Source organism: Macaca mulatta, chromosome 7 (assembly GCF_049350105.2).
Source record: "Macaca mulatta isolate MMU2019108-1 chromosome 7, T2T-MMU8v2.0, whole genome shotgun sequence".
Lineage (NCBI taxonomy): Eukaryota > Metazoa > Chordata > Mammalia > Primates > Cercopithecidae > Macaca > Macaca mulatta.
Window position 1 is genome coordinate 140314702 of NC_133412.1, and position 24533 is coordinate 140339234.

At 38.1% G+C, this 24533-nt stretch overlaps 1 protein-coding gene across 30 annotated transcripts in view; it reads left to right on the plus strand.

The window, feature by feature from the left end:
- The window catches only part of GPHN (gephyrin), a 734546-nt gene that overhangs the window by 700477 nt on the left and 9536 nt on the right, over positions 1 to 24533 (plus strand). For 29 of the 30 annotated variants that reach the window (XM_077938281.1, XM_077938262.1, XM_028850392.2 and 26 more), the window contains 3 exon segments: positions 10460 to 10533; positions 16547 to 16611; positions 20945 to 21048. In XM_077938281.1, coding sequence (XP_077794407.1) covers positions 10460 to 10533; positions 16547 to 16611; positions 20945 to 21048 — 243 coding nt within the window. 30 annotated transcript variants of the gene reach the window in all.

Sequence of the window (24533 nt, forward strand, 5' to 3'; positions counted from 1 at the left end):
AATATTTATATTAATAACAGTTTACCTATAAGAATCTAACCTAGGACAGACTGAGTATCTCTTCTCAGATATGGCAGCTCCTCTCATGAAACTTCAAACAAATCTAATTATTCCCAGCATTTCTTTGTATAAGATGAAAACAAATCTGGGATTTTCTAGAGGCCCTCTAGGAAATTTTTAAGATGAGTTTTGGTAAGAAAAGAATATTTTTTCCTAAATTTTTGTCTGATCTTTAAAAGGCAAAGTCAAAAGAGTTATTTAAAAAGGATGGGGCCCTCGATGAAGACCTGAGAAACCATACTGGGTTACCTAATTTTTCAAAACAACAATAAAAGATTTGAAAATGAACATAGAAGGTAACATGATTGTAAATAACCTTGGCTCAGTTTATAAATGAGGAAACTTTGTTCTTCGCTTTTTTATTTCTTTAAATAAAGATAAAATAAACAGAAAACACAAAAAGGCAAATTACACAAAAAGAATAACCTGTAGTCCCAGCTACTTGGGAGGCTGAGGCAGGAGAATGGCATGAACCTGGGAGGCGGAGCTTGCAGTGAACCGAGATCGCACCACTGCACTCCAGCCCGGGTGAGAGAGAGCGAGACTCCATCTCAAAAAAAAAAAAAAAAAAAAAACGAAAAGAAGTTACTTATGTTAACATGAAATGGCTTTATTGTTGCTATTTTCAAATGAACCAATTTTTTTTTTATTTCTTAGTTTTAATTTCTAATATAGTAAATATCCACAGCTATAGCTCGCATAAACAAAAACTCTTAGGGATCCTTAATGAATTTTCATTTAAGAATATGTAAAGGGGTCTTGAGACCAAAAATTCTGAGAACTGGGCTTTAAGAAAAAAATATTATTTTTCCTTGAAAAACAAAAGAACACATATAGTTATACTTCTCTGTCATTATTGCTCCTTATATAATTGCAACTACCCATATTGATTATGATTTTAAGAAAATAACTAATATCTATATCATAGAGAAAACTAAGGAGCTTGGATAATTGAGAAATAATATGTAACCATTTTAGCAGACTAGCAAAGCTCATAAACACAAAGAACACAACTCTCTACTGCCAGACACATCCCTTTTACACCTTAGGATAGCAAAGATGAATGAACACATTCATTAACATGACCCAAAGATATAACCTCTCCAGCAAAGTATGTTCACCTTAAAAAGTACATAGTTATTAACTATATAGTTTTAATTTCTATATAGTTAATAACTATATTCTTTTTAAAAAGTTAATAACTTAAAATGATGCTTAATAATAAATGCTCTAATATCCTATCTTAGAAATTAGGTATCTGATGATTTATTAATTCAATTTAATATCAGCTCAAGATTTTAAGTAAATAAAAATCTTAAATTATTTTGAAACTGACATACTATAAAACATAATAACTATTAACATTGTAAGGTTTTCAGAATAATTATTTGATTTGGTTGATCACAGTTTTATACTTTTTTATAATCTTAAATATTATATAGGAGGAATGTGAGCTTATTTGATAAATAGAAGTTTAGGAAAAACCCAAGTGAAATAAAATGTATACTTGTGTTATACTTAAGATTGATGTAAATAAGAGAAAGAACATGGCTGTGTTTTTTTTATTATTGTTATTTAAGTTTGGGGTTTGTTCTTTTTTTTTCTTTGTTTATATGTATGTTTTGAGACAGGGTCTCAATATTTTGCTCAAGCTGGTCTCTAACTTCTGGGCTTAAGCGATAATCCTCCTGCCTCAGCCTCCCAAGTAGCTAGCATTATAGGTACACATCATCATACCTGGCTTTTGGCTTTTCTTAATAACTGGAATTATCAAGTTAGTCTCATTTGCTAAAGATTTATCCTAATTATATGAACTCACATTCTCAAAATTATAAGTAGAATATTTTCAGTGTAGCATATTTAAAATATTAAAGTTAAAATTATTTATTATCTAGGAATTTTAGAAATATTTTATATAAGCACCTATTGTCTCTCTAAGCTAATTAGAACAGGGCACCTTTAAGAGATAATATAATTTATGAATACCTTACAGAAATAGGAAGGAAGACACTTCATACCCACAAAATGAGATAAATGCTTTTCTGTATTACAGACACATGAACACACAGACAGATAAGAAACACAATAGCTTCAGTTCTACTTACAAGTTCTACTTATAACTTGAGCTATAAGTCAAGAGTAAACACAGAACCATAAAAATTCATCAGTCCAGTAATAAAGAACTATTTTCTTTCCTAGAGGGCACAAAAATCTTAATTGATTTGGTCTCAGAATTGACAATAAGAGAAATAAACAAGAAAGACTAATAAGTCAGATTCTCTGTCTTCTCTTACCCAAAAAAAAAAATAGATGTGTATCATCCTTTTACAGAGATCACCAAATGATTAGACCGTAAAACCAAATCCCTAATCATTCCTGCCACAAGGGGCAATACCTTATTGGCTGTGTGCAGAAACAAAAACAGAACCGAAATGAATATGCAGGCCAAAATTGAAAAACCAAAAGTTACCAAAGTTACAGTTGTATTGCTGCTTGGAATTCACTGCAGGAACCAAGGAAAGATGTACCCTTCGTTTGTTTGTTTTTGTTTTTGTTTTTGTTTTTTGGAGACATTGTCTCGTGCTGTCTCCCAGGCTGGAGCACAGTGGCATGATGTTGGTTCACTGCAACCTCCGCGTCCCGGCTTCAAGCAATTCTTATGCCTCAGCCTCCCAAGTAACTGGGATTACAGGTGCACGCCATCACGCCTGGCTAATTTTTGTATTTTTAATAGAGATGCTGTTTCACCATGTGGGCCAAACTGGTCTTGAACTCCTGACCTCAAGTGATCTGCCTGCCTCAGCCTCCCAGAGTGCTGGGATTTCAGACTTGAGCCACCACGCCTGGCCTGTACCCAGGTTTAAGCCACTCATAAAGTGTACTTCTCTGCCAATGAAGTTTAACTGGCTGTGTCCAATGAATCAATGGAGCATCTCAGTGGAGCCTCTGGAATTGTTAAAGTTTAATTTTTTATAGATAAAATCATTAATCTTGATTTTGTCTCCTTTCTTGGTTTACTCACCATACCTCCTTTTTGTAAATAAATTCAGTTGTTTCATAAGTGTTCATAGTATGTACAACTTTTATATTCTACCTAGAAGTGATATTATTACCACTTCATATATAATATAAGAATCTTACAATGATATACTTCTGTTTTTCCCCTCTCAACATCTGTGCTACACTTGCCATAAATGTCATATTTACATATATTATTGAACCTTCACTATATCATTATGACTTTTCTTTAAATGATCGATTGCTTTTAGCAAATGTTATATGATATTTAAAAATCTTACATGTTTGCCTATGTAAAAAAATTATGAATCTCATAAATATATAAAATGAACATGTTTCCAAGATTTTCTTTAACTCAACAACGAGCAAATACGTAAGATGTTATGACCTATTCAAAGGAGAATTCAAAGAACACACCCATTTCAGCATTCTTGATTACCCAGATAATCAGGTCATCAAGAATGCTGAAATAATTTGCTAATAGATGCAAAACGGATCTATACCCACCACAGAATAATCAATTACATCTCCACTGGGCAGAATTCATTTACATTTCTTTGGGTAAAAATTATGTTCACTGGCAGGGCGCAGTGGCTCACGCCTGTAATCCCAGCACTTTGGTAGGCCGAGGTGGGTGGATCACGAGGTCAGGAGATCAAGACCAGCCTGGCCAACATGGGGAAACCCCATCTCTACTAAAAATACAAAAATTAGCTGGGTGTGGTGGTGTGCGCCTGTCATCCCAGCTACTCAAGAGGCTGAGGCAGGAGAATCAGGGAGTCAGAGGTTGCACTGAGCCTAGATTGTGCCACTGCACTCCAGCCCAGTGACAGAGCGAGACTCCGTGTGAAAAAAAAAAAAAAGTGTTCACTGTCTTAGCTTAAGCTGCTATTTAGCAAATACCAAAGTCCAGGTGTGGTGGCTCACGCCTATAATCCCAGCACTTTGAGAGGCCAAGGTGGGCAGATCACTTAAACTCAGGAGTTCTAGACCAGCCCAAGCAACATGGTAAAACCCCCTCTCTACAAAAACTATAAAAATTAGCTAGGCATAGTGGTGCTTGCCTGTAGTCCCAGCTAGTCAGGAATCTGAGGTGGGAGGTCAAGGCTGCAGTGAGCTGTGTTCACACCACTGCACTCCAGCCTAGGCAACAAAATGAGACCCTGTCTCAAAATAACAAAAAATACCATAAAATGGGTGGCTTAAACATTTATTTATCATAGTTCCGAAGGTTGGGAAATCCAAGATCAGGGTGACAGCATGGATGGGTTCTGGTGAGGGCCCTCTTCCAGGCTGCAGATAGCTGACTTCTCCTTTTACGCTCACATGGCAGAAAGAAAGCTAGCTAACTCTCTGGCCTCTTCTTATAATGGCATTAATTCTACTCATGAGAACTCCACCCTCATTACCTAATTACTTCCCAGAGCGCCCACCATCACATTGGGATTGGAGTTTCAACATCAAATTTGAGGGTGGGGAGAGACATATTCAGTCCATTGCATTTACCATCAGTTTTACTCCGTTTCATTGCTGTAAAATAGCTGAAAAACACAACCAGAAAGTGGGTGTTACACTGGACACCCAGTATTCTTTTCTGCCCATTTCAAAGTCTTGCACAGTTTTTCTGATCACTGGTGTTTCTCCTTACCTCAGTTGAGGAAGAGACTTATTCCTTCATCCATTCATTTTTCTTCTTCTCATCTGACTCTGGGGTTCAGAATATCAGACAAAGATCCTTGCTGCTTCAATAGGTAAACAAAAATGTAAGAACAATGATTATTCTCAGCCTTTATCACTATGTCTGGTACAAGTTTTCTGTCTGTCACAGGAGCATGAAGCCCTCCTTCATGTTCAAAAAGAATGAAAAGGGCTATTTTTAAAAACAATTTTTGCAAGAAAAATAAAATACTTTCATTCATTTAGCAAACACATAAGCATCAGCTTTCCAAACTCTGCATCATAACCTTCAAGGCCCTGCAACTCTGGCTTCTGCTTATCTCTTCAAACTCAGCTTATACCTCTCTCCTACTCATTCACTACCATCCATTGCCTTTTCAGTTCTATGCACGCTTTGCCACTTTGGAAGCTTTCATTTGTATGTCCCTTTCTCTGGAATTCTCTTCCCTCCACAATTCACATGCGTGAATCCTTCTTATCCTTCAAGGCTTAGCTAATATATCACTACCTCTTCTAAAATGAACTTTCCTGTTCTCCACACCCTCATCATTTTCTATCCCAGCACCTGCTTATTTCCTTCATAGCATGTACCACAAATTGTAATTATTTTATTTGTTGGTTTACTTGTTTTTGGCTATTTCTCTCCAGTAAAATATAACAGGATATCTTCGTGTCAGGGACTATGTCTTTCTTCTTTACCATTAAATGCCTAGCACATATGGAATTCCTAATACGTAATAGGCACTCAGAAATGTTTGGTGCACTAACAAATGAATGAGTGAAAGGTGTATGCTATTCAGTAAGGATTCATGATATAGATATAGATATAAAAGACAAGGTTCCTGTTCTCAAGAACTTTATAGTTTAACAAAGGATACGTATCAGCTATCAAAGCAGTTGCTCTATAACCTAAGTGCATAATGTTAGAAGCATTTAGTGCTATAAGAGCATATAAGAAAGATCTGAAGATTTCTGCTTCTGTTATGATAGAATAGCATATTTGTACCAATCCTCCCACCAAGAACATCTATAAAAACTATATAAATTTTTTTAAAGAAAAGAAAAAGCAGATGTCTGAAGAGAATAACCAAGACAGCCCGGATTCCAGGCACTAAGATCCCAGAGAAAAGTGAACCACAGAGAAGTAAAACTGGAATTCTTCACCATATTTTTCCTCAAAGCATTTACTAATTCCTAAGCCAGGAATGAGGTGGGATGAGAGCTCTAATAGTACAGGAGGCAAAGAAGCCAAGCATAAAAAAAAATAGCGAGGAAGCTAATGAAATAAGCAGGATTTTAATCCGTCTTATGAGTTCAGGACCTGTTATAGAGAAGGAGCCCTGGTAAATATCTCAGGCTTTCAGTTTAAACCCTTGAAGGGCTATGCTTTAGGAATAAAAACAAACTGGAGATCAACTAGCCATCACAGGGACTGAAATCCAGCATCAAACTATCTCAATCCCTGATTAGATGAAGACAATTTGAGTTTTCATTAACTGCCAGAAGACCTGAAATTCTTTTTGGAGGAATATATCATTGTCCAAAGCCTTTTCATCTTTTTCATACCTAATATTTGGGCTTCCATTTGAAAAGTTACCAGACCTGTCAGAGATAGAGCAAAACGACTAAAAATTAAGATAGGAAACAATTGATAAACTAGACCTAAAAATGATGCTGATATTTATATTGTCTCACATGGACTTTAAATAACCATTATATGTTTAAGAAAAAGTGATGACAAAATGAGAAATTTCACTAGAAAACTGGAATCTATTCATAAGAATCAAATAGAAATTTTAAAAAAGGGATAGAAAATTTAGAAATGAGCATAAAAGACACATGGGATATGGTGAAAGGTCAAACATATATGTAGATGAAGTCTAAGAAGGAGAGGGGAGACAGAGTGAGCAAAAACAGTATTTAAAATATTGGCAGAGAGTTTTCCAAAATCAATAAAAGACATCAAGCCAGAAATTCTAGGAGCTCTACTAATCTCGAGCCAGATAAATGAAAGAAACCATACCTAGGTAATCAGCAAAACTACTGAAAACCAAAGACAGAGAAAATTTTACCATAAGGACGCATTGCCTTCAAAGGAGCAACAATAAAACTAACAAATGATTGAAATGAAAATGATGGAACCCAGAAAACAATGGACTGGGATTTGTAAAGTACAGGAAAAAAATACTGCCAATAGGGAACTCTATAGTCATCAAAAATTTATTTCAAAAATGAAGGTTTATAAAGACAGTTTCAGCCAAACAGAAACTGTACGGACCTAGACTAAATAGAGTTTTTAAGGTAGAAGGATTATGGAAGCATGGAAATGCAGAAAGGACTAAAGAGGGTTAACATGTCAGCAAATGTAAGTAAGTGTTGATCGTGTAAAATAATAATGCCTTGTGAGGCTTAAAATATAAATAAATACTATACAGTGAATATATAAATATCAAGTATATATTGTCATAGTATATATAGAAAATATACAACATAGTATATGTAGAAAATATATACAATAAATAAAATACATATACTTAAAATGTAAACATATACATGCACATATGTATATGCTTAAAATGCATGTAAAATATATACACACAACAGCATAAAAGGTAGAAAGGCATAAATTGAGTTGATACGTTTTAAGGTTCTTGTATTGTCTGGGAAGTGATTTTTAAAAACCCAATTATGAGTAGACTGTAATAAGTCAAGGATACATATTATAATCTCTAAAACAACTACTAAAATAATAACATAAGAATATGTAACTAACAAGCTAATAGAGGGGAAAGAATATTAAATAAAAAATATTTTATGAATCCTAAGGGACGTATAGAAGAAGAAAGAAGGAAGCAAAAGCAGAAGTGACAAATGGTACAGTGATAGTTTTATACCCAAATATAGCAGTAATCATACTACATGTAGGCCAGGTGTGGTGGCTCATGCCTGTAATCCCAGCACTTCAGGAGGCTGAGTTAGACTGATCATGTGAGGCCAGGAGTTCGAGACCAGCCTGACCAATGTGATGAAACCTCGTCTCTATACAAAAATTAGTTGGATGTGGTAGAATGTGCCTGTAGTCCCAGCTACTCAGGAGGCTGAGGCATGCAATCATTTGAACCCAGGAGATGGAGGTTGCAGTGAACCGAGATTGCGCCACTGCACTCCAGCCTGGGTGACAGAGCAAGACTCTGTCTCAAAAAAAGAAGAAAAAAAAAAAAAAAAAAGAAAAGAAAAATTATACTAAATGTAAATAGACTGAATCCTTCAGTTAAAAATTGTCATTCTGGATTTTTTTAAAAATAGCTAATCATATACTGCTTATAAAGACACAGAAAACTGAAAGTAAAAGATTTGAAAAAGTTATAGTGTAGCTATATTGATAACAGAGAGAATTCTTTTTCTTTTCTTATAATACATTTTTATGTAGAGCAAATAGAGAAAATTAAGGTAAAAAGGATTACTAGATATTAGGAGGGACATTTTATTATTTTAAATGAGTTAATTCATCAAGAATATGTAAGTAACATTTACAAATTTATTATATCTAATAATATAACCTCAAAATGAAAAATATGTTAGTTAATTAATAATCAGTATTTCATCTAGTCCCCCAGTCTTTGGAGTTCAGAGGAGGCTGAGAAGATGACTGAGACTAAGATGAAAGTGTGATAGACAGTGGGGTAGAAAGAGTATTCAAGGCAGAAAGAAGAACATTTTCAAAGACTGGAAGCAAGAGCTTGAAAAACCGACCAGATGTGTTTGTTCACGTCTGTAATTCCAACACTTTGGGAGGCCAAGGCGGGTGGATCTCTTGAGGCCAGGAGTTCAACACTAGGCTGGCCAACATGGTGAAATGCTGTCTCTCCTAAAAATACAAAAATTAGCCAGGCATGGTGGCATGCACCTATAATCCCACCCAGCTACTTGGGAGGCTGAGGGACAAGAATTGCCTGAACCTGGGAGGCGAAGGTCGCAGTGAGCCGAGATCATGCCACTGCACTCCAGCCTAGGTGACAGAGTGAGACCCTGTCTCAAGAAGAAGAGAGAGGCCGGGCGCGGTGGCTCAAGCCTGTAATCCCTGCACTTTGGGAGGCCGAGATGGGCGGATCACGAGGTCAGGAGATCGAGACCTTCCTGGCTAACACAGTGAAACCCCGTCTCTACTAAAAATAATACAAAAAACTAGCCGGGCGAGGTGGCGGGCGCCTGTAGTCCCAGCTACTCGGGAGGCTGAGGCAGGAGAATGGCGTGAACCCGGGAGGCGGAGCTTGCAGTGAGCCCAGAACGCGCCACTGCACTCCAGCCTGGGCGACGGAGCAAGACTCCGTCTCAAAAAAAAAAAAAAAAAAAAAGAGAGAACAGAGAGAGAGAGTGTGGCGGGGCGGGGGGCGCGGGGCAGGGGAGAAGGAAGGAAGGAAGGAGTCTTGTTAGAATGTAGACGCAGAGAAAGATTGATACAGAGGAATGTGGCCGGGTGAGATGGATGAGAACAATGACTAGGGGACTAGAAAATATAGGAATCTTTGATATTTAAAAGATGATATGGCTGGGTTCAGTGGTTCATGCCTGTAATCCCAGCACTTTGGGAGGCCGAGACAGGTGGGTCACCTGAGGTCAGGAGTTTGACACAAGCCTGGCCAACCTGGTGAAACCCTGTCTCTACTAAAAATACAACAATTAGTTGGGCGTGGTGGTGCGTGCCTGTAATTCATTCTCCCCACAGGAGGAGGGTGGCACTATTGGCAAGGAGTGAGATGATGTTGGTTGAGGCTGTGGAGATAGAAGGGAACACATGTTTACAAATAAAAGTACCTCATAGCTTGTGAAATATTTAAAATGTAGGCAGGTTACTGGACTCACTTTTAGATTAGTAAACCAAAAAATTTAGTAATAGACCTAGCTAGGTTTGTATTATTTAAGAGAAATGTTAAGGACTGCAATTTTTTTCTTTCTGTCTACACCAGCTGCAGAGCGGTGTTATATGTCATTTCCAAAGATCAGATTTGGGAATCTGTGGGTTGGTCATAGCCACAGGTTAGTTTTGTTTTTAATACTAGAATATAAAGTTGGAGTAGTTAAACTCCCTTGACTTTCTGTTTTAGAGTTCCCTTCCTGTTTTTCATTTTAGTTGAGTTATTTAGATTTAACAAATCTAAATAATCTGTGGGCATATGTTCAAGTCTGTGGACATATGTTCAAGTCTCTCTTCAAGGAATGTATATGGCTTTAAGATCATTAAGCAGAATGGTGTAGGATACCTACATGTAGGTTGCTTGCCCAGGCACAACTTAAGACATATTTGTTAACATCCTTCCTCAGACATAAAATTCTATCTTAGAAGAGAAACAACCCACCAGCTAGTGATGTTATACATTAATGTAGTTTTGTTTTTATCTAACTTTTCCTACTAGAATGTACTTTCTATGAGGACAGGGACGTTGTCTCTTTTGTTCAAGGCTGTATGCCCCTGCACATAGATTGGTACTCATCATATACCAAGTGTTAAGCGACTATTTATTGAATGAATAAATGGATAAATGAGGAATGAAGGAATATTATGTTACGCAAATCAACTTCATTAAAATAAGAAAGATGTTTCTTTTCATTTCAATCTTATAAATTAATTTAATGTTCATTTAAAGTGTTGAAAGTCTAATATTAAAATGTTTGAAAGTAAAGTGATTATTTTTAATGTTTGCAGGACTATCTCAAGCAGGTGCTGGACATTGATCTTCATGCTCAGATCCATTTTGGCAGGGTTTTTATGAAACCAGGGTATGAAAATAATCTTGTTATCTCATATATGGGGTTGGTTTGGCTTGCTTTAACTAACAAACTTTTAAATGCCTTCTTTTTACGTTTCCTATTATGAATTAACTATTCCAAGAAAAAAGAAATATAGTATTAGGATCCTTTGCACAAGTGCAGGTCCTAATGAAATAGGAATTCATCTTCCTTATGAGTCACTGAGATTGGTATGAACAAAACACAGTAACTTTCCAAACTTTTTCTCCTTTTTATTCTCATCCCTAGTTTCTTCTTCCTCTTTTTCTCTTTTTGCCCAAACTGCTTCTTTCTCTCTTTTTAAAAATAATTAATATGAGAACTCTCAAATATACCCAAAAGTAGGGAACGAACCCCCACCCCATGTACCCATCACCCAGCTTCAGTAACTATCAACATTTTTCTGTAATTGTTTTATCAATACCTCCACCCCACCCTGCGTTTTAGTGGGGAGAGAGGACTGGATTGTTTAAAAGCAAATTCTAGACATGTCATTTTGATATACATTTGAAATAATAATACTAACAACAGTATTCTCTTACCTAACCACAATGGTATTATCTCATCTAACAAAATAAATAATACTTTAATATCATCTAATACCCTGATCATATTCAAATTTCTCCCACATATCAAGAAAAAGAATGCCTTTTTATAATTGTTTTGTTTGATAAGGATTGCGTTAAGGTCCACTCAGTGTATTTTTTTAAGTCTCTATTAAATGAGAACATTTTCTGCCCCCACCCTTTTTGTTGTTGTTGTGCCATTGACTTGCTAGAGAAAATGGATCATGTGTACTGATGAATGGATTTGGCTGATTACTTCCTTAGGTTTTGTTCCTCTGTCTCTGATGTATGCTATAAATTGAAAGATACAAAGGCTTGATTAAATTCAGGTTTAATTTGTTTTTTTCCTTTGCAAGAATGTTTTGTTAAGTTGACTGTCACACTGCTTCCTTCTGGTCCCCAGGAGGAAAGAAAAATAACTAAGAAAAATAACCATGAATTTGCACATCTCTTAAAAATTAATAACACCTAAAGAAGGGCTGATGGAGGTCCTGAAGTCAGTTATAAATCCTCAAAGGTTGCCAAATGTTGGTGTTAGTGAAAGATATGGCCATATCTTTAAGAAATAGTTTAGACCTTTGCTACTCTATGAACCTATGATTTCCTGTTCAAAGACCTCAACTGTATGGCTGAGAGTTCCAGCACACCTCCATGCTGTTAGGGACAACAGTAATGATGCTTTACTGTTAATGAACCCTAGGAGAGAAGCCGAGAGGCTTCTCAGTTGTTATAAGTGAGCTATGGGTACCATCAACAAATTTCAAAAGCCTTTAAAGTATCAAGCTAGCCCTCCTAATAAGTGCCTCATGTCAGTTCTAGGATAGAGATCAGGCTTTACCTCCACAATTTGGCCATTTTTAGTATAGAATTAAGATTATCCCTAAAGCTTTGTCCACAATTAGATAGAATTCTTGGCTTTATATTTCTGTAGTTGCCTGTTGAGCGTGCCCCAATATGGCTGCTGCTGATAGGGCCTTTTTATTATTGAAACTGTTGAATTGGGGCTGGGCATGGTGGCTCACACCTGTAATCCCCAGCACATTGGGATGCTGAGGCGTGTGGATTGCTTTGAACTCAGGAGTTCCAGACCAGCCTTGGCAACATTGAGAAACCCAGTCTGTATAAAAAATACAAAAATTAGTCAGGCATTAGTTGCTTGTACCTATAGTCCCATCTACACGGGAGGATGAGGCTGGAGAATCACTTGAGCTGGGAAGCAGAGGTTGCAGTGAGTCAAGATCATGCCACTGCAGTCCAGCCTGGGTAACAGAGTGAGACCTTGTCTCAATAAAAAAAAAAGAAAGAAACTATTGGATTTGGATCATTTTGTCTTACACAAATATTATTATGCTATTGGGTATACCTCCTTTTTTTTTTTTTTTTTTTTTTTTCCTGAGCCCATGGGCAGTACTAATCTGATTAGAATACAGAGAATATCCCAAAAGCATATCAATGTGCTTCTCAAAACCTCAAAAATTGAATTGGGCCGAGTGCAGTGGCTCACGCCTATAATCCCAGCATTTTGGGAGGCCGTGGGGGTGGCTCGCTTGAGCCCAGAAGTTGGAGACCAACCTGGGCAACATGGCAAAACCCTGTCTCTACAAAAAACACAAAAATTAGTCGGGTGTGGTGGCACATGCCTGTAGTCCCAACTACTTGGGAGGCTAAGGTGAGAGGATCACTTGAGCCCAGGAGGCAGAGGTGGCAATGAGCCATGATAGTGCCACTGCACTCTGACCTGGGCAGCAGAGTAAGACCCTGCCTCAAAAAAAAAAAAAAAAAAAATTTAATTAATTGATTGTTCCATTTGCAGAGGGAAAGAAGCAAACACTACTTGCCCTCACCTCTCTTGTCCCAGAGAAGAGTTATTTGTATAATATCTATTATTTAAAATATTCTCAGTGCCTGTGATAACTTTTGTACTCTTTTTTTAATCTGTTATTTACCACTCACTTCAACTTTAGCAGTTCATCAATTCCTAATGTTTAATTTCCTCCCTTAAAATCATAACACTCTGTGACCTCAACCATTGCGTAAATGCTCTTATAGTCTGATCTCAAGAGGAGAACTGAGTAATAGGTTTTGAGTTCCAAGGAAATCGCTTCCAGAGCTTAAAAAAAATTCACAGTTTAGCAATAGGACATTTATGATAGCAATGCATAATAACAAAATATTTTTGTAATGGAATCCTTTTTTAATGAGTACCTTTATAGAAATTACATTACCTACTTGCAAGATGCAAAAGATTGCTTAAATTGGCCCTATAATTTAAATGGGCTTTAAATACAGTGGAAGAAAGAAGGTGTTAATACATTGTCTCCTCATTCTTATTATCTGTGGGTTTGCTAAAATAAAGTAGTTTCGAAGTTTAAATGGGCTTCTTTTAGTTCACCAGAATTGTATGCTTTTCTAAAGGTAATAAGAACTTAAAGGTAATTGCTACTTAATATTAGAACAGAAGAAATGTAAAACACACAAATACAATTTGGCTTTGCTATTTCCACATAACAGTGCTTTCAGAATGCAATTAAGCTCTTTCATTTTAGAGGCAAAGATACTCAGAAAAGCATTCGGAGTATTAGCAACCAGATCTACCAATCACTGTTTTCATTGGGTCATCTACAATGAGCATAGCTGTTATTAAGAACAAATCTTTGAAATTATTTGCATCACACCATAATCATTGCCAAATAACCTATCCATAAATCAGTATCAAAATCTAATCTCAGTTTTCTAAAACACAGCAAAGAATCAGAAAGTATGCAAAAGAAAAGCCTCAGAGTGGGCTGGGTGCGGTGGCTCATGCCTGTAATGCCAGTGCTTTGGGAGGCGGAGGCGGGCGGATCATGAGGTCAGGAGATCAAGACCATCTTGGCTAATACAGTGAAACCCCGTCTCTACTAAAAGTACAAAAAATTAGCTGGGCGTGGTGGCTGGCGCCTGTAGTCCCAGCTACTCAGGAGGCTGGGCCAGGAGAATGGTGTGAACCTGGGAGGTGGAGCTTGCAGTGAGCCAGATCACGCTACTGCACTCCAGCCTGGGCAACAGAGCGAGACTCCGTCTAAAAAAAAAAAAAGGCCTCCCAAAATAGATGTCCAGAGATCTAACTGGACTAACACTACATAACCATCCTGTGAGATCTTTATCCACATATAAGCTAAAGTTAGAACAACCTTGGTTCAAATTTGTGTTCCCCCACTTAGTAGCTGAGTGACTTGGACCACATTCCCTAATCTCTCTGAATCTCAGTTTCCATATAAAATGGGATAATAATTGTTACCTCATAAGCTTGTTGTAAGACTTAAATGAAATAATGAATGCGATGCATAGATGTTACTTAAAAAACAGATATTTTAGCCAGGCCCAGTGGCCCAAACCTGTGGATCACTTGAGCTCAGGAGTTCCAGACCAGCCTGGGCACATAGCGAGACCTCATCTGTATTAAAAATTTAAAAATTAGCTGGACATGGTGGTGCATGCCTGTAGTCCTACCTACTTGGAAGACTGAGGCTGGAGGATTGCTTCAGCCCAGGAGATGGAGACTGCAGTGAGCCATGATTAAGCCACTGCACTCCAGCATGGGTGACAGATCAAGACCTTGTCTCAAAAAATAAATAAATAAAAATAGATATTTTTATTATTACTGTTATTATTTTCATTCTAACAATATAACTATTGCTATCATTCTCTGGTTCTCAAACCTAAAACCAGCTTTAATGGTCAAGATGATAGCAGTTTTGCATTACAAGGTGCCACAGGGAAAAAAAAAAAAAAATTGGGAAGAAATAAAAAAACCGAAACAAGAAACAAGAACTATAGAAACATAGCAATGTGGGGTTATGGTTGGGGTGAAAACAACGCATAGTTCTCTTGTGACCTAACATCACTGTATTACAGCAGAGTAGAACACATTAATAATGATGGCTATAAATCATCAAAAAAAAGTCAGTGTCGCTGTATTATTGCCAAAGGTAATGAGTGAGGGATCTATTTTTAAAAGATCAACCTCCAAAAATAGTAAAAATAAAACAATTTAAGTGCTGAAAAGGTTAATATTTCATCAGAATTCTGCATTGCTTAATGTTCATTAATATAATGAGATTTTTTAGCTAAAATTCTATATAAAAGGTAATGAATAGGAAAAAAACACTATTCTCATATGCCACTCACTCCTTCCACCCAACCTCCCATGATAAGAGTTCATGTCAAAATCTTGAGGAAGTATAATTTGAGAATATTTTTAAATTACTACTAATTTTGGCCGGGCGCAGTGGCTCACACCTGTAATCCCAGCACTTTGGGAGGCCGAGGTGGGTGGATCACCTGAGGTCAGGGGTTCAAGACCAGCCTGACCAGCATGGAGAAATCCCGTCTCCACTAAAAATACAAAATTAGCTGGGCGAGGTGGTGGCACATGCCTATAATCCCAGCTGCTCAGGAGGCTGAGGCAGGAGAATCACTTGAACCCGGAAGGCCAGAGGTTGCAGTGAGCCGAGATCGCACCATTTCACTCCAGTGAAACTCCATCTCCAAAAAAAAATTACTATTAATTTTGTTCTAGTCATGATATTTTATTTTGATATTTCAAAAATAATGTCTTGATAATAGGGAAGTGTTTATGTCTATGCTAAAGATAGTTTTAAAAGGCTAATACAGAAGAAGCACGATTGAAAGAAAAAGTTTAAAAAAAATACTCATTTTGAACAATAGGCAACTATCTGATAGACATATTATCAGGTAGTCTTCCGGTCTTCTGCTTTTTCTTTTTTTTTTTTTTTTTTTTTTTTTTTGAGATGGAGTCTTGCTCTGTCGCCCAGGCTGGAGTGCAGTGGCCATCTCAGCTCACTGCAACCTCTGCCTCCCAGGTTCAAGCGATTCTCCTGCCTCAGCCTCCCGAGTAGCTGGGATTACAGGTACACACCACTACGCCTGGCTAATTTTTGTATTTTTAGTGGAGATAGGGTTTCACCATGTTGCCCAAGCTCATCTCAAACTCCTGACCTCAAGTGATCCACCCGCCTCAGCCTCCCAAAGTGTTGGGATTACAGGTGTGAGCCACCATGCCCGGCCAGTCTTCTGCTTTTAAGAATGATTATTGTAAATTGCCAGCAAAAGTAGTATAAACATTATTAACTAGAGGGGTGGGAAAACTTGGAAACTCCAAGATTTGGAGTCCATTTCTATGGCACTGGCAAGAAAAAAAAAAAAAAAGTAAGTAATTTTTTGTAAACCAGAAAGTGTGGTTACTTGAAAACAGGAAATACTAAAAACAAACTTATTTAAGTGTGTATAGAATACTTCAGAGTATAAAGATGTAAAGGCGAGTCAACAGAAAAGTATTTTCTATATGATAAGTGTATGGATTACAAAAACACTGGAGTACTTAATGTATTCATCATATTGCTTAGCAATCACTAACAAGTGACTTTTTCTTCTAGCTTGCCAACAACATTTGCAACTTTGGATATTGATGGTGTAAGAAAAATAATCTTTGCACTACCTGGTAAGAATAAAAAATGTTTCCTTTGCTTTTTCTGGAAAAATAGCCAAAATGTTTTGGACTTCTCTTGTGACCAGTACCCTATTAGACCACCTAGTTTGAAATCTGAAAGACCTGGGCTCAAGTCTCAGATTTTCTAAACGACCAATCACTTAACCTCTCTAGGAAGTTTCTTCACCTGCAAAATAAGACTAATATCTACTTCATAGGGTTGGTGTAAAATCAGATTAGATAATATATATCAAAGCACATTCCAAATCCTGAGATGATAATCAAGTGTTAGCTGTCACTGGATCTTTCTGGGGCACCTGCTTTTTCCTTGTAGGAAACTGGTTGAAGTTAGCAGCCTAATACCTCTCATAACCAGAAGTATTGTGCTCTAGAGGCCAAAGTGCCTTGAGTCACCCATGCCAATACCAAATCACAAAATACAAAGCTGCCTCTGGTCCTTGCCAGATTTGGGCTGGTTGAGGGGAAGGGGAAGAGGAAAGGTCAGGCTACTACTGTTACTAGTGCTTCTCAGCCAAATCCCACTCATCATCTTTCTACAACTTCCCCATTCCCACGCTTGCCCCAATGTGAGCAGAAACTTACATGTTCAGATTATAGAAAGAGCAAAGTGGGTTCAGTTCACATGGATTTTCAAATTCAAATTTTTAGTGATTTGGGGTTATATATTTAAAGTCATGATGAATCTTGATAAATTTTTAAAGAGTCTAAAAGTTTTATGCATCTATTTTTTTTTAACTTTAAAATTATCCTCTGATCATTCCGTTCAGTTCTCTATTTTTTGGCACAGATTCCTTTAGAAAATAACTTATTTATTTGAGATTTACAAATCTTATGGCTTTGGGATATTTATTTGTTTTTTATGTGAAGTAAATCTCAAAATGGAAATGTAAAGAAATGGAAGCAGGCAGAAAAATGTTAAACTTTAAAAACATTTTAAGCCCCTATCTATAAGCATTAAAGAGATTAGATTTCTATCATATAGAAAATTTTCAGAGAGAGTACATTTAAGTAAAATAGTCCTCAGAATGTATCTGTAACATGAAACTCCTTAGGACCTTTCGTAATTCCTTGGATGCTCTGATAGCCATTGTATAAAGAAATGTGCTCCTTTTCCTAGCTTCATTTGGCCTGGAAGGGCCTCTTTTGTCTGCAGAAGATATGACTTAACCTACAGACCATCAGTGATATTATAACAAAGTATGTTACTGTGGGAGCCTATTTCACCATTATACCAAAGATGTTATAAAATTAAAACCTATTTTCAAATTCCTGCTTTTAATTTGAAACCTTATCTGCTCAGCCTGAGTGAACCAACAGAGGGCAGTGGAAACTCACATGTTCAGATTGTAAAATGTGCAAAGTGGTTCCGTTTACAAGGATTTTCTTGCTTCTCTTGATGTTTTTGTTGTTGTTGTTGTTTGTTTGTTTTTGCGAGTTTTTTTGAGACAAGGTCTGGCTCTGTCGCCTAGGCTAGAGTGCAGCAGCGCGATCTCATCTCACTACAACCTCTGTCTCCTAGGCTCAAGCCATTCTCCCACCTCAGCCTCCCAGGTAGCTGGAACTATAGGCGCTTGCTATTACCCCTGGCTAATTTTTGTATTTTTTGTAGAGACGGAATTTCGCTATGTTGCCCAGGCTGGTCTCAACTTCTGAGCTCAAGCCATCCACCTGCCTCAGCCTCCCAAAGTTTTGGGATTACAGGCATGAGCCACCATGCGCAGCTTTACAAGGATTTTCCATTTCAAAACTGTATCTCTGCTTTCCTGCAGGCCATGCATTTAAAGCCATCCCTAATCTTGACAAGTTTTAAATCAAAGTTGTGTATATTTACTTGCTTTATTTGACATTTTTAACATTGCTAGAGTGATGCTCACTGTTGTAAAAATCAGAAAATACAGATAAGCATAAAAAAGTGTTAACCATAATCCCCCAACACACACATATAGATAAACCACTATTACAAGTTTTTGATATCAGTCCTTCCAATCCTTTTTCATACATAGCAAAACCCCGCCTCTAAAATAATTGGAGCGCTTCATTTTTTATACAGTAATGTTATAAAGTAGTAGTATTGTAAGGATTTTATAATCCTTGATGAACAATGGCTTTTTTATTTGTTTGGGTTTTTGTTTTGCTTTTCCAGAAAAAAATATTCTATCTGCTTGTATTTTGAAGCAAGGGAAAGTAATTGATTCTTTTATTTAAGAGTCTGCTGTTCTGTGGACAATTCATTTTTCCATTGAAATTATTAGTATCACTTGTCACTTTTTGCACCTTAAAAAATCTATTCTTAAGCACTTTTGTAGGTAGAAGAGAATTGGAGGTATGATTATAGCTAATAATAGGCTAAACTGACCATTGCCTTTTGACTTGATGATGTAATAAGCAGTGTTTAGCCAGGCCAAGGGAACCTAAAAATCTAGTAGCCCATTCCCCACTCCAGGTGATACATTCATACTTACATAGAACTGTATAAAAGTATTAAAACAATTGGAATTTTAGAACCAGAAGAGATGTTGAGAATCATGTAATCCAAACCTTTCATTTCATAGATGAGTAAAGTCAGACTCAAAAAACTTTGGAACTTGCCAAGATCTCACAGCTTGGTTAGATAATAATGCCACACAAGAAATCAAATCTGTTATTTACAGCCCAGGTGGTTGCTTCTTCACAGCCCACCCTTCCTCCTTTGAAGTGTATGACACACCTAGATTTCTTCTGGGAGAGATATAGTTGAATTCCTTAAATTCTTCTCATAACTTTAAAAGAATTTGGTATTTGTATTAGTCTGCTCAGGCTGCCATGACAGAATACCACAGACTGGGTAGCTTTTTTTTTTTTTTTTTTTTTTTGAGACAGAGTCTCACTCTGTCGCCCAGGCTGGAGTGCAGTGGCACAATCTCTGCTCACTGCAAGCTCCACCTCCCAGGTTCACGCCATTCTCCTGCCTCAGCCTCCCGAGTAGCTGGGACTACAGGTGCCCACCACCACGCCCGACTAATTTTTTTATTTTTAGTGGAAACGGGGTTTCACAGTGTTAGCCAGGATGATCTCGGTCTCCTACCTTGTGATCCAACCACCGTGGCCTCCCAAAGTGCTGGGATTACAGGCATGAGCCACTGCGCCTGGCCCAGACTGGGTAGCTTAAACAACAGAAATATATTTTATTACAGTTCTGGAGGCTGGAAGTCCAAAATCAAGGTGCCAGCAAGGTTGGCTTCTGGTGAGGCTTCTCTTCCTGGCTTGTAGACAGCAACCTTTTCACCGTGTCTTCACATGATCTTTCCTGTATGTATATAGACTCCTGGTGTCTCTTCCTCTTTTTATAAGGACATCAGTCCTATTGGATTACAGCCACACCTTTATGACCTTATTTACCTTAATTACCTCCTTAAAGGCCCTATCTCCAAATACAGTCAATCATATTGGAGGTATAGCTTTTTTTTTTTTTTTTTTTTTTTTTTTTAGAAGGAGTCTCGCTCTGTCGCCCAGGCTGGAGTGCAGTGGCCGGATCTCAGCTCACTGCAAGCTCCGCCTCCTGGGTTTACGTCATTCTCCTGCCTCAGCCTCCCGAGTAGCTGGGACTACAGGCGCCCGCCACCTCGCCTGGCTAGTTTTTTGTATGTTTTTTAGTAGAGACGGGGTTTCACCGTGTTAGCCAGGATGGTCTCGATCTCCTGACCTCGTGATCCACCCGTCTCGGCCTCCCAAAGTGCTGGGATTACAGGCTTGAGCCACCGCGCCCGGCCGAGTTATAGCTTTATCATGTGAATTCAATCCATAACAGTATTCATCTTCAGGTCCTTAACACACATCTTAAATCATTTGTTTGGTTTTTTTTTTTTTTTTTTTTAATTTAAAGGAATATCTAGGTAGAGAAGGTTATAAATAAGTTTCCTGATGTTTATATTTTCTCAGTTTGGGTACCAAGCTTGTAATACTATAGTAATTTTTAAATGCTTAAAAAATAGCAAATAGATATATAAAACTTGTAAACGGCTTTAAAACAAGATTAGTAATGAGTAATCTTGATAATAAGATTAGTAATGGCTTTCAACTGGCTCAGGAAAGCAAAAACAAATGGTGTTAAACAGCTTCTAGGCAGCAGAATTCTCCATTTTACTGAAAGACGCAAATGTTTATACCCCCTGTGGCATTTAGTTGACTATACCTCTGTTCTAGTTGGATTCAAGGTGATTCAGAAGAGGAAAAATTGTGCCTAGTCACTTCCGTCACATTCTGATACCCGAAGATATAGACAGACATAACTATTTGGCAAATTGTTACACAGTGTATTATAAATAACTGCTTGGTTGACTTTCAGGGAATCCTGTATCGGCTGTCGTCACCTGCAATCTCTTTGTTGTGCCTGCACTGAGGAAAATGCAGGGCATCTTGGATCCTCGGCCAACCATCATCAAAGCAAGGGTAATGCTTTCTAATGACCAGAAACCAAAATGGAAGCCTGGTAACAGCGATATAATTTCCTAACTGTCCAAAATAAACATCTAGAGTTTTCTATTTGTTTTGATGGAAAATGTGATTATATTCTCCCCTGTGTACTAGAAAATGTAGGGGAAAGGATCCCTTTTATTCTCTTCCTTCATGACTTCTAAAGTGAATCATTTTCTCCAGATAGAAGTCCATATACAAGTCCAGAGAGCACGGCTTAAAAACTCGAGTGATGCTTAAGGACAACACAGTTAATAGGATATATCTGGCTCTACCCTAACACTAGACCTGTCTGGAACAAGGGAGAATTTTCTTTTCCCCACGCAAACTCACAGGGATAGCAATTAACCTGCTCACTTTTTCGGTGACTTCAACGATAAATTTTAAACAATTCAGAAGAAGACAAAGGACTGGAAAGAGATCCTGATAATTCAGCAGGGAAACGATAACCATATTGTTTGGAAGAGAACTGCTAAGGCTGAGAAATATGCCATGGTAAAAGTCACTTGGAAATTAGGTCTCCTTCTCCACCAACACTAACTTCAATGTGATTTACTACTACTCAACTAATTATGTTATACACTTTCTGTGTGACTAATGAATAATGTTCTTAGCAATATAAACTACAGTACCAAACCATTACTTTCCAAGAGTTCCAAAGTAAATTCAAATATGGCAAAATGCCATGATTAGTTGACAGGAAGAACAAAAAACATAACAGATAAAATATTAGGCCAGTCTCAATGGCTCGCGCCTGTAATCCCAGCACTTTGGGAGGCCAAAGCAGGTGGATCACCTGAAGTCAGGAGTTTGAGACCAGCCTGGCCAACATGGTGAAACCCCGTCTCTACTAAAAGTAGAAAAAATTAGCTGGGCGTGATAGTGGGTGCCTGTAATCCCGGCTATTCAGGAGGCTGAGGCAGGAGAATCGCTTGAACCCGGGAGGCGGAGGTTGCAGTGAGCCAAGATCGTGCCATTGCACTCCAGCCTGGGAAACAAGAGCAAAACTTCATCTCAAAATAAAAATAAAAACATAAAATGTTAAAAAAAAATATTACTCTGAGAATACATAGGATAAAAACCTTAAGAAAATCTAAGGCCGGGCGCGGTGGCTCAAGCCTGTAATCCCAGCACTTTGGGAGGCCGAGAACGGCGGATCACGAGGTCAGGAGATCGAGACCATCCTGGCTAACACGGTGAAACCCCGTCTCTACTAAAAATGCAAAAAACATTAGCCGGGCATGCTGGCGGCGCCTGTAGTCCCAGCTACTCTGGAGGCTGAGGCAGGAGAATGGCGGGAACCCGGGAGGCGGAGCTTGCAGTGAGCTGAGATCCGGCCACTGCACTCCAGCCTGGGCGACAGAGCGAGACTCCGTCTCAAAAAAAAAAGAAAATCTAGGTTTTCAATAGTCTGAACATTGACTGTTTAAATGCTAAGAACTTTGTGGACTGGGATATGAAACAATCTCCTTAAAATTTCATGAAAAATTTAACTAGATTTTTTTTAATAATCACAGTGGTAATCAAATTTGAAATTAAGTGGAAAAAGAAATAAAAATTATCCATGAACAAAAAGTATTCTGATCAAGTCAGAAGTCAGAGTCATAAAGCTTAGATTTAGACAGTCAAACCAGTAATACTGAATTTACTATCTTCATATTTACTTAATTAAGGAAATAATTCACATTATTATAAGAGAGAGAGAAAGAAGGCTTCCCTTTGACTTTGCAGATCTCTTATGAATCCTTTCATTTATTTCTTATTGTAACATCCACCATCTCTTCTTTAAAACAGACATTGTGGCAATCGTCTGTTCTGACAACAAAGATGAGATGGTACTCTATAATCAGACTGATGCTTGATATGTTGTTCCGGATGGTGCCCATTTCCTGTCAGCAAAGGATATTGAGAAGTGGTCAAAAAATCAGTCAACTGCGTTTCTCTCACTGCAGTGTCATTGGGACTGCCAGTATGGGTCATCAGTATGCTTGGCTATTTGTCTCTTTTGTTTCTTAGCTTTCCAAATCACCCCCACATCAGTACTGACACAACAGACACTTTAAAACATAAACATATATTTCCTTGAAACGTGGTAAGTCTTATCTCTCTTTTCTGACCATAAAAGATGCAGCTTACCCACACCACTGATTACTGTTCTTCAGAATAGATGCCACAGCCATTGCCTTTACCATTGCTTGCTGCTTTCAGGAAGTGGGAGTCAGTGTTAAAGGCTGCTGTTGGTAAATCATACTGTTGGACTCTGATGTGGCCATTCTATGTGTCAGTGCAGAAAATGTCATCCTTGCTAGGCACAGTGGCACTCGCCTGTAATCTCTGATACTCAGGAGGCTCAGGCAGGAGGATTGCATGAGGCCAAGTGTTTGAGACCAGCCTGGGCAACATAGCAACACCCTGCCTCTAAAAAAAGTAACAAAAATAAAATGTAAAAAAATTAATGAAAATAAAATGTCATCCTTTTATATCAAAGCATTCAGAAGAGCATCAGTTTAGAACAAACGTTTCCCTTATTTCCTTGGTCACTTAGGTTGGAGGTGAAAATCTTCTCATTTTCAATACACAATAAGAAACACTTCCAAAGCATCTGGTAAAAAAACAAAAAAAGGAAGGAACACAATCCTAGCAATTCATCAAATAGGATTATTGACCCCATGTTTCCATGCAAGGACATTCTATCATGTGTTTCCTTAATATCCCATTAAAGCACTCTATACCGCCCTTGTTATCAACTTTCTTTGCTAGAAACATACCTGGAGTAACTCCTATTGATATTAACAACTTAGGCAGTGATTAAGAGACAGGAAAGGGGGAAAGCATGTTCTAGAAGATAGCCAACTATAAGTCCCTCATGCCCATCCCCCTCACAAACACAGCCAGAACAATGAATAAATAACTGTATTTTAATGGAAAAAAAACTGAAGAAGAGCAGCCGAGTGTATCAGTGGAGTAAGAGAAACCCTGGTGAACACAGAAACTCAGGATGGTCACATAGAGAACAGAAGGATCAGCTGGGAACCAGGAAGAACTCCCTTGGCAAGGAGTTAAGCAGGGGATCCCAGCAACCCCCATCAACACTTTGGACACCTACAGACCTGACGGGGATACCCTGCGGTCCTCACAAGCATGAAGCCCAGCTGGAAGAACTTCCTGGAGTCCACAGAGCTATGCTCCCCCCAGGAAAGGAGCCAACGCTGTGCGCTGACCTATGTGGCCTGTGCAGCTGCTGCACTTACACCATGTTGGAATTGGAACTGTGGCTAGAGTTTTCTTGCTCTGGGAGCAAGTAGTCACAGCACCCCTTCATCCCCAGTGCTACCCCAACACTGCGGCCTGACATCCACAGACTCAGATGCAAGCAGCTGTACAACTTTCCCAGTGGAGCCAAATAGAGGTGGAGCTACTCCACCTAGCGCCCCTCGCATCCCCCTCAGCCAGAGCTAAAG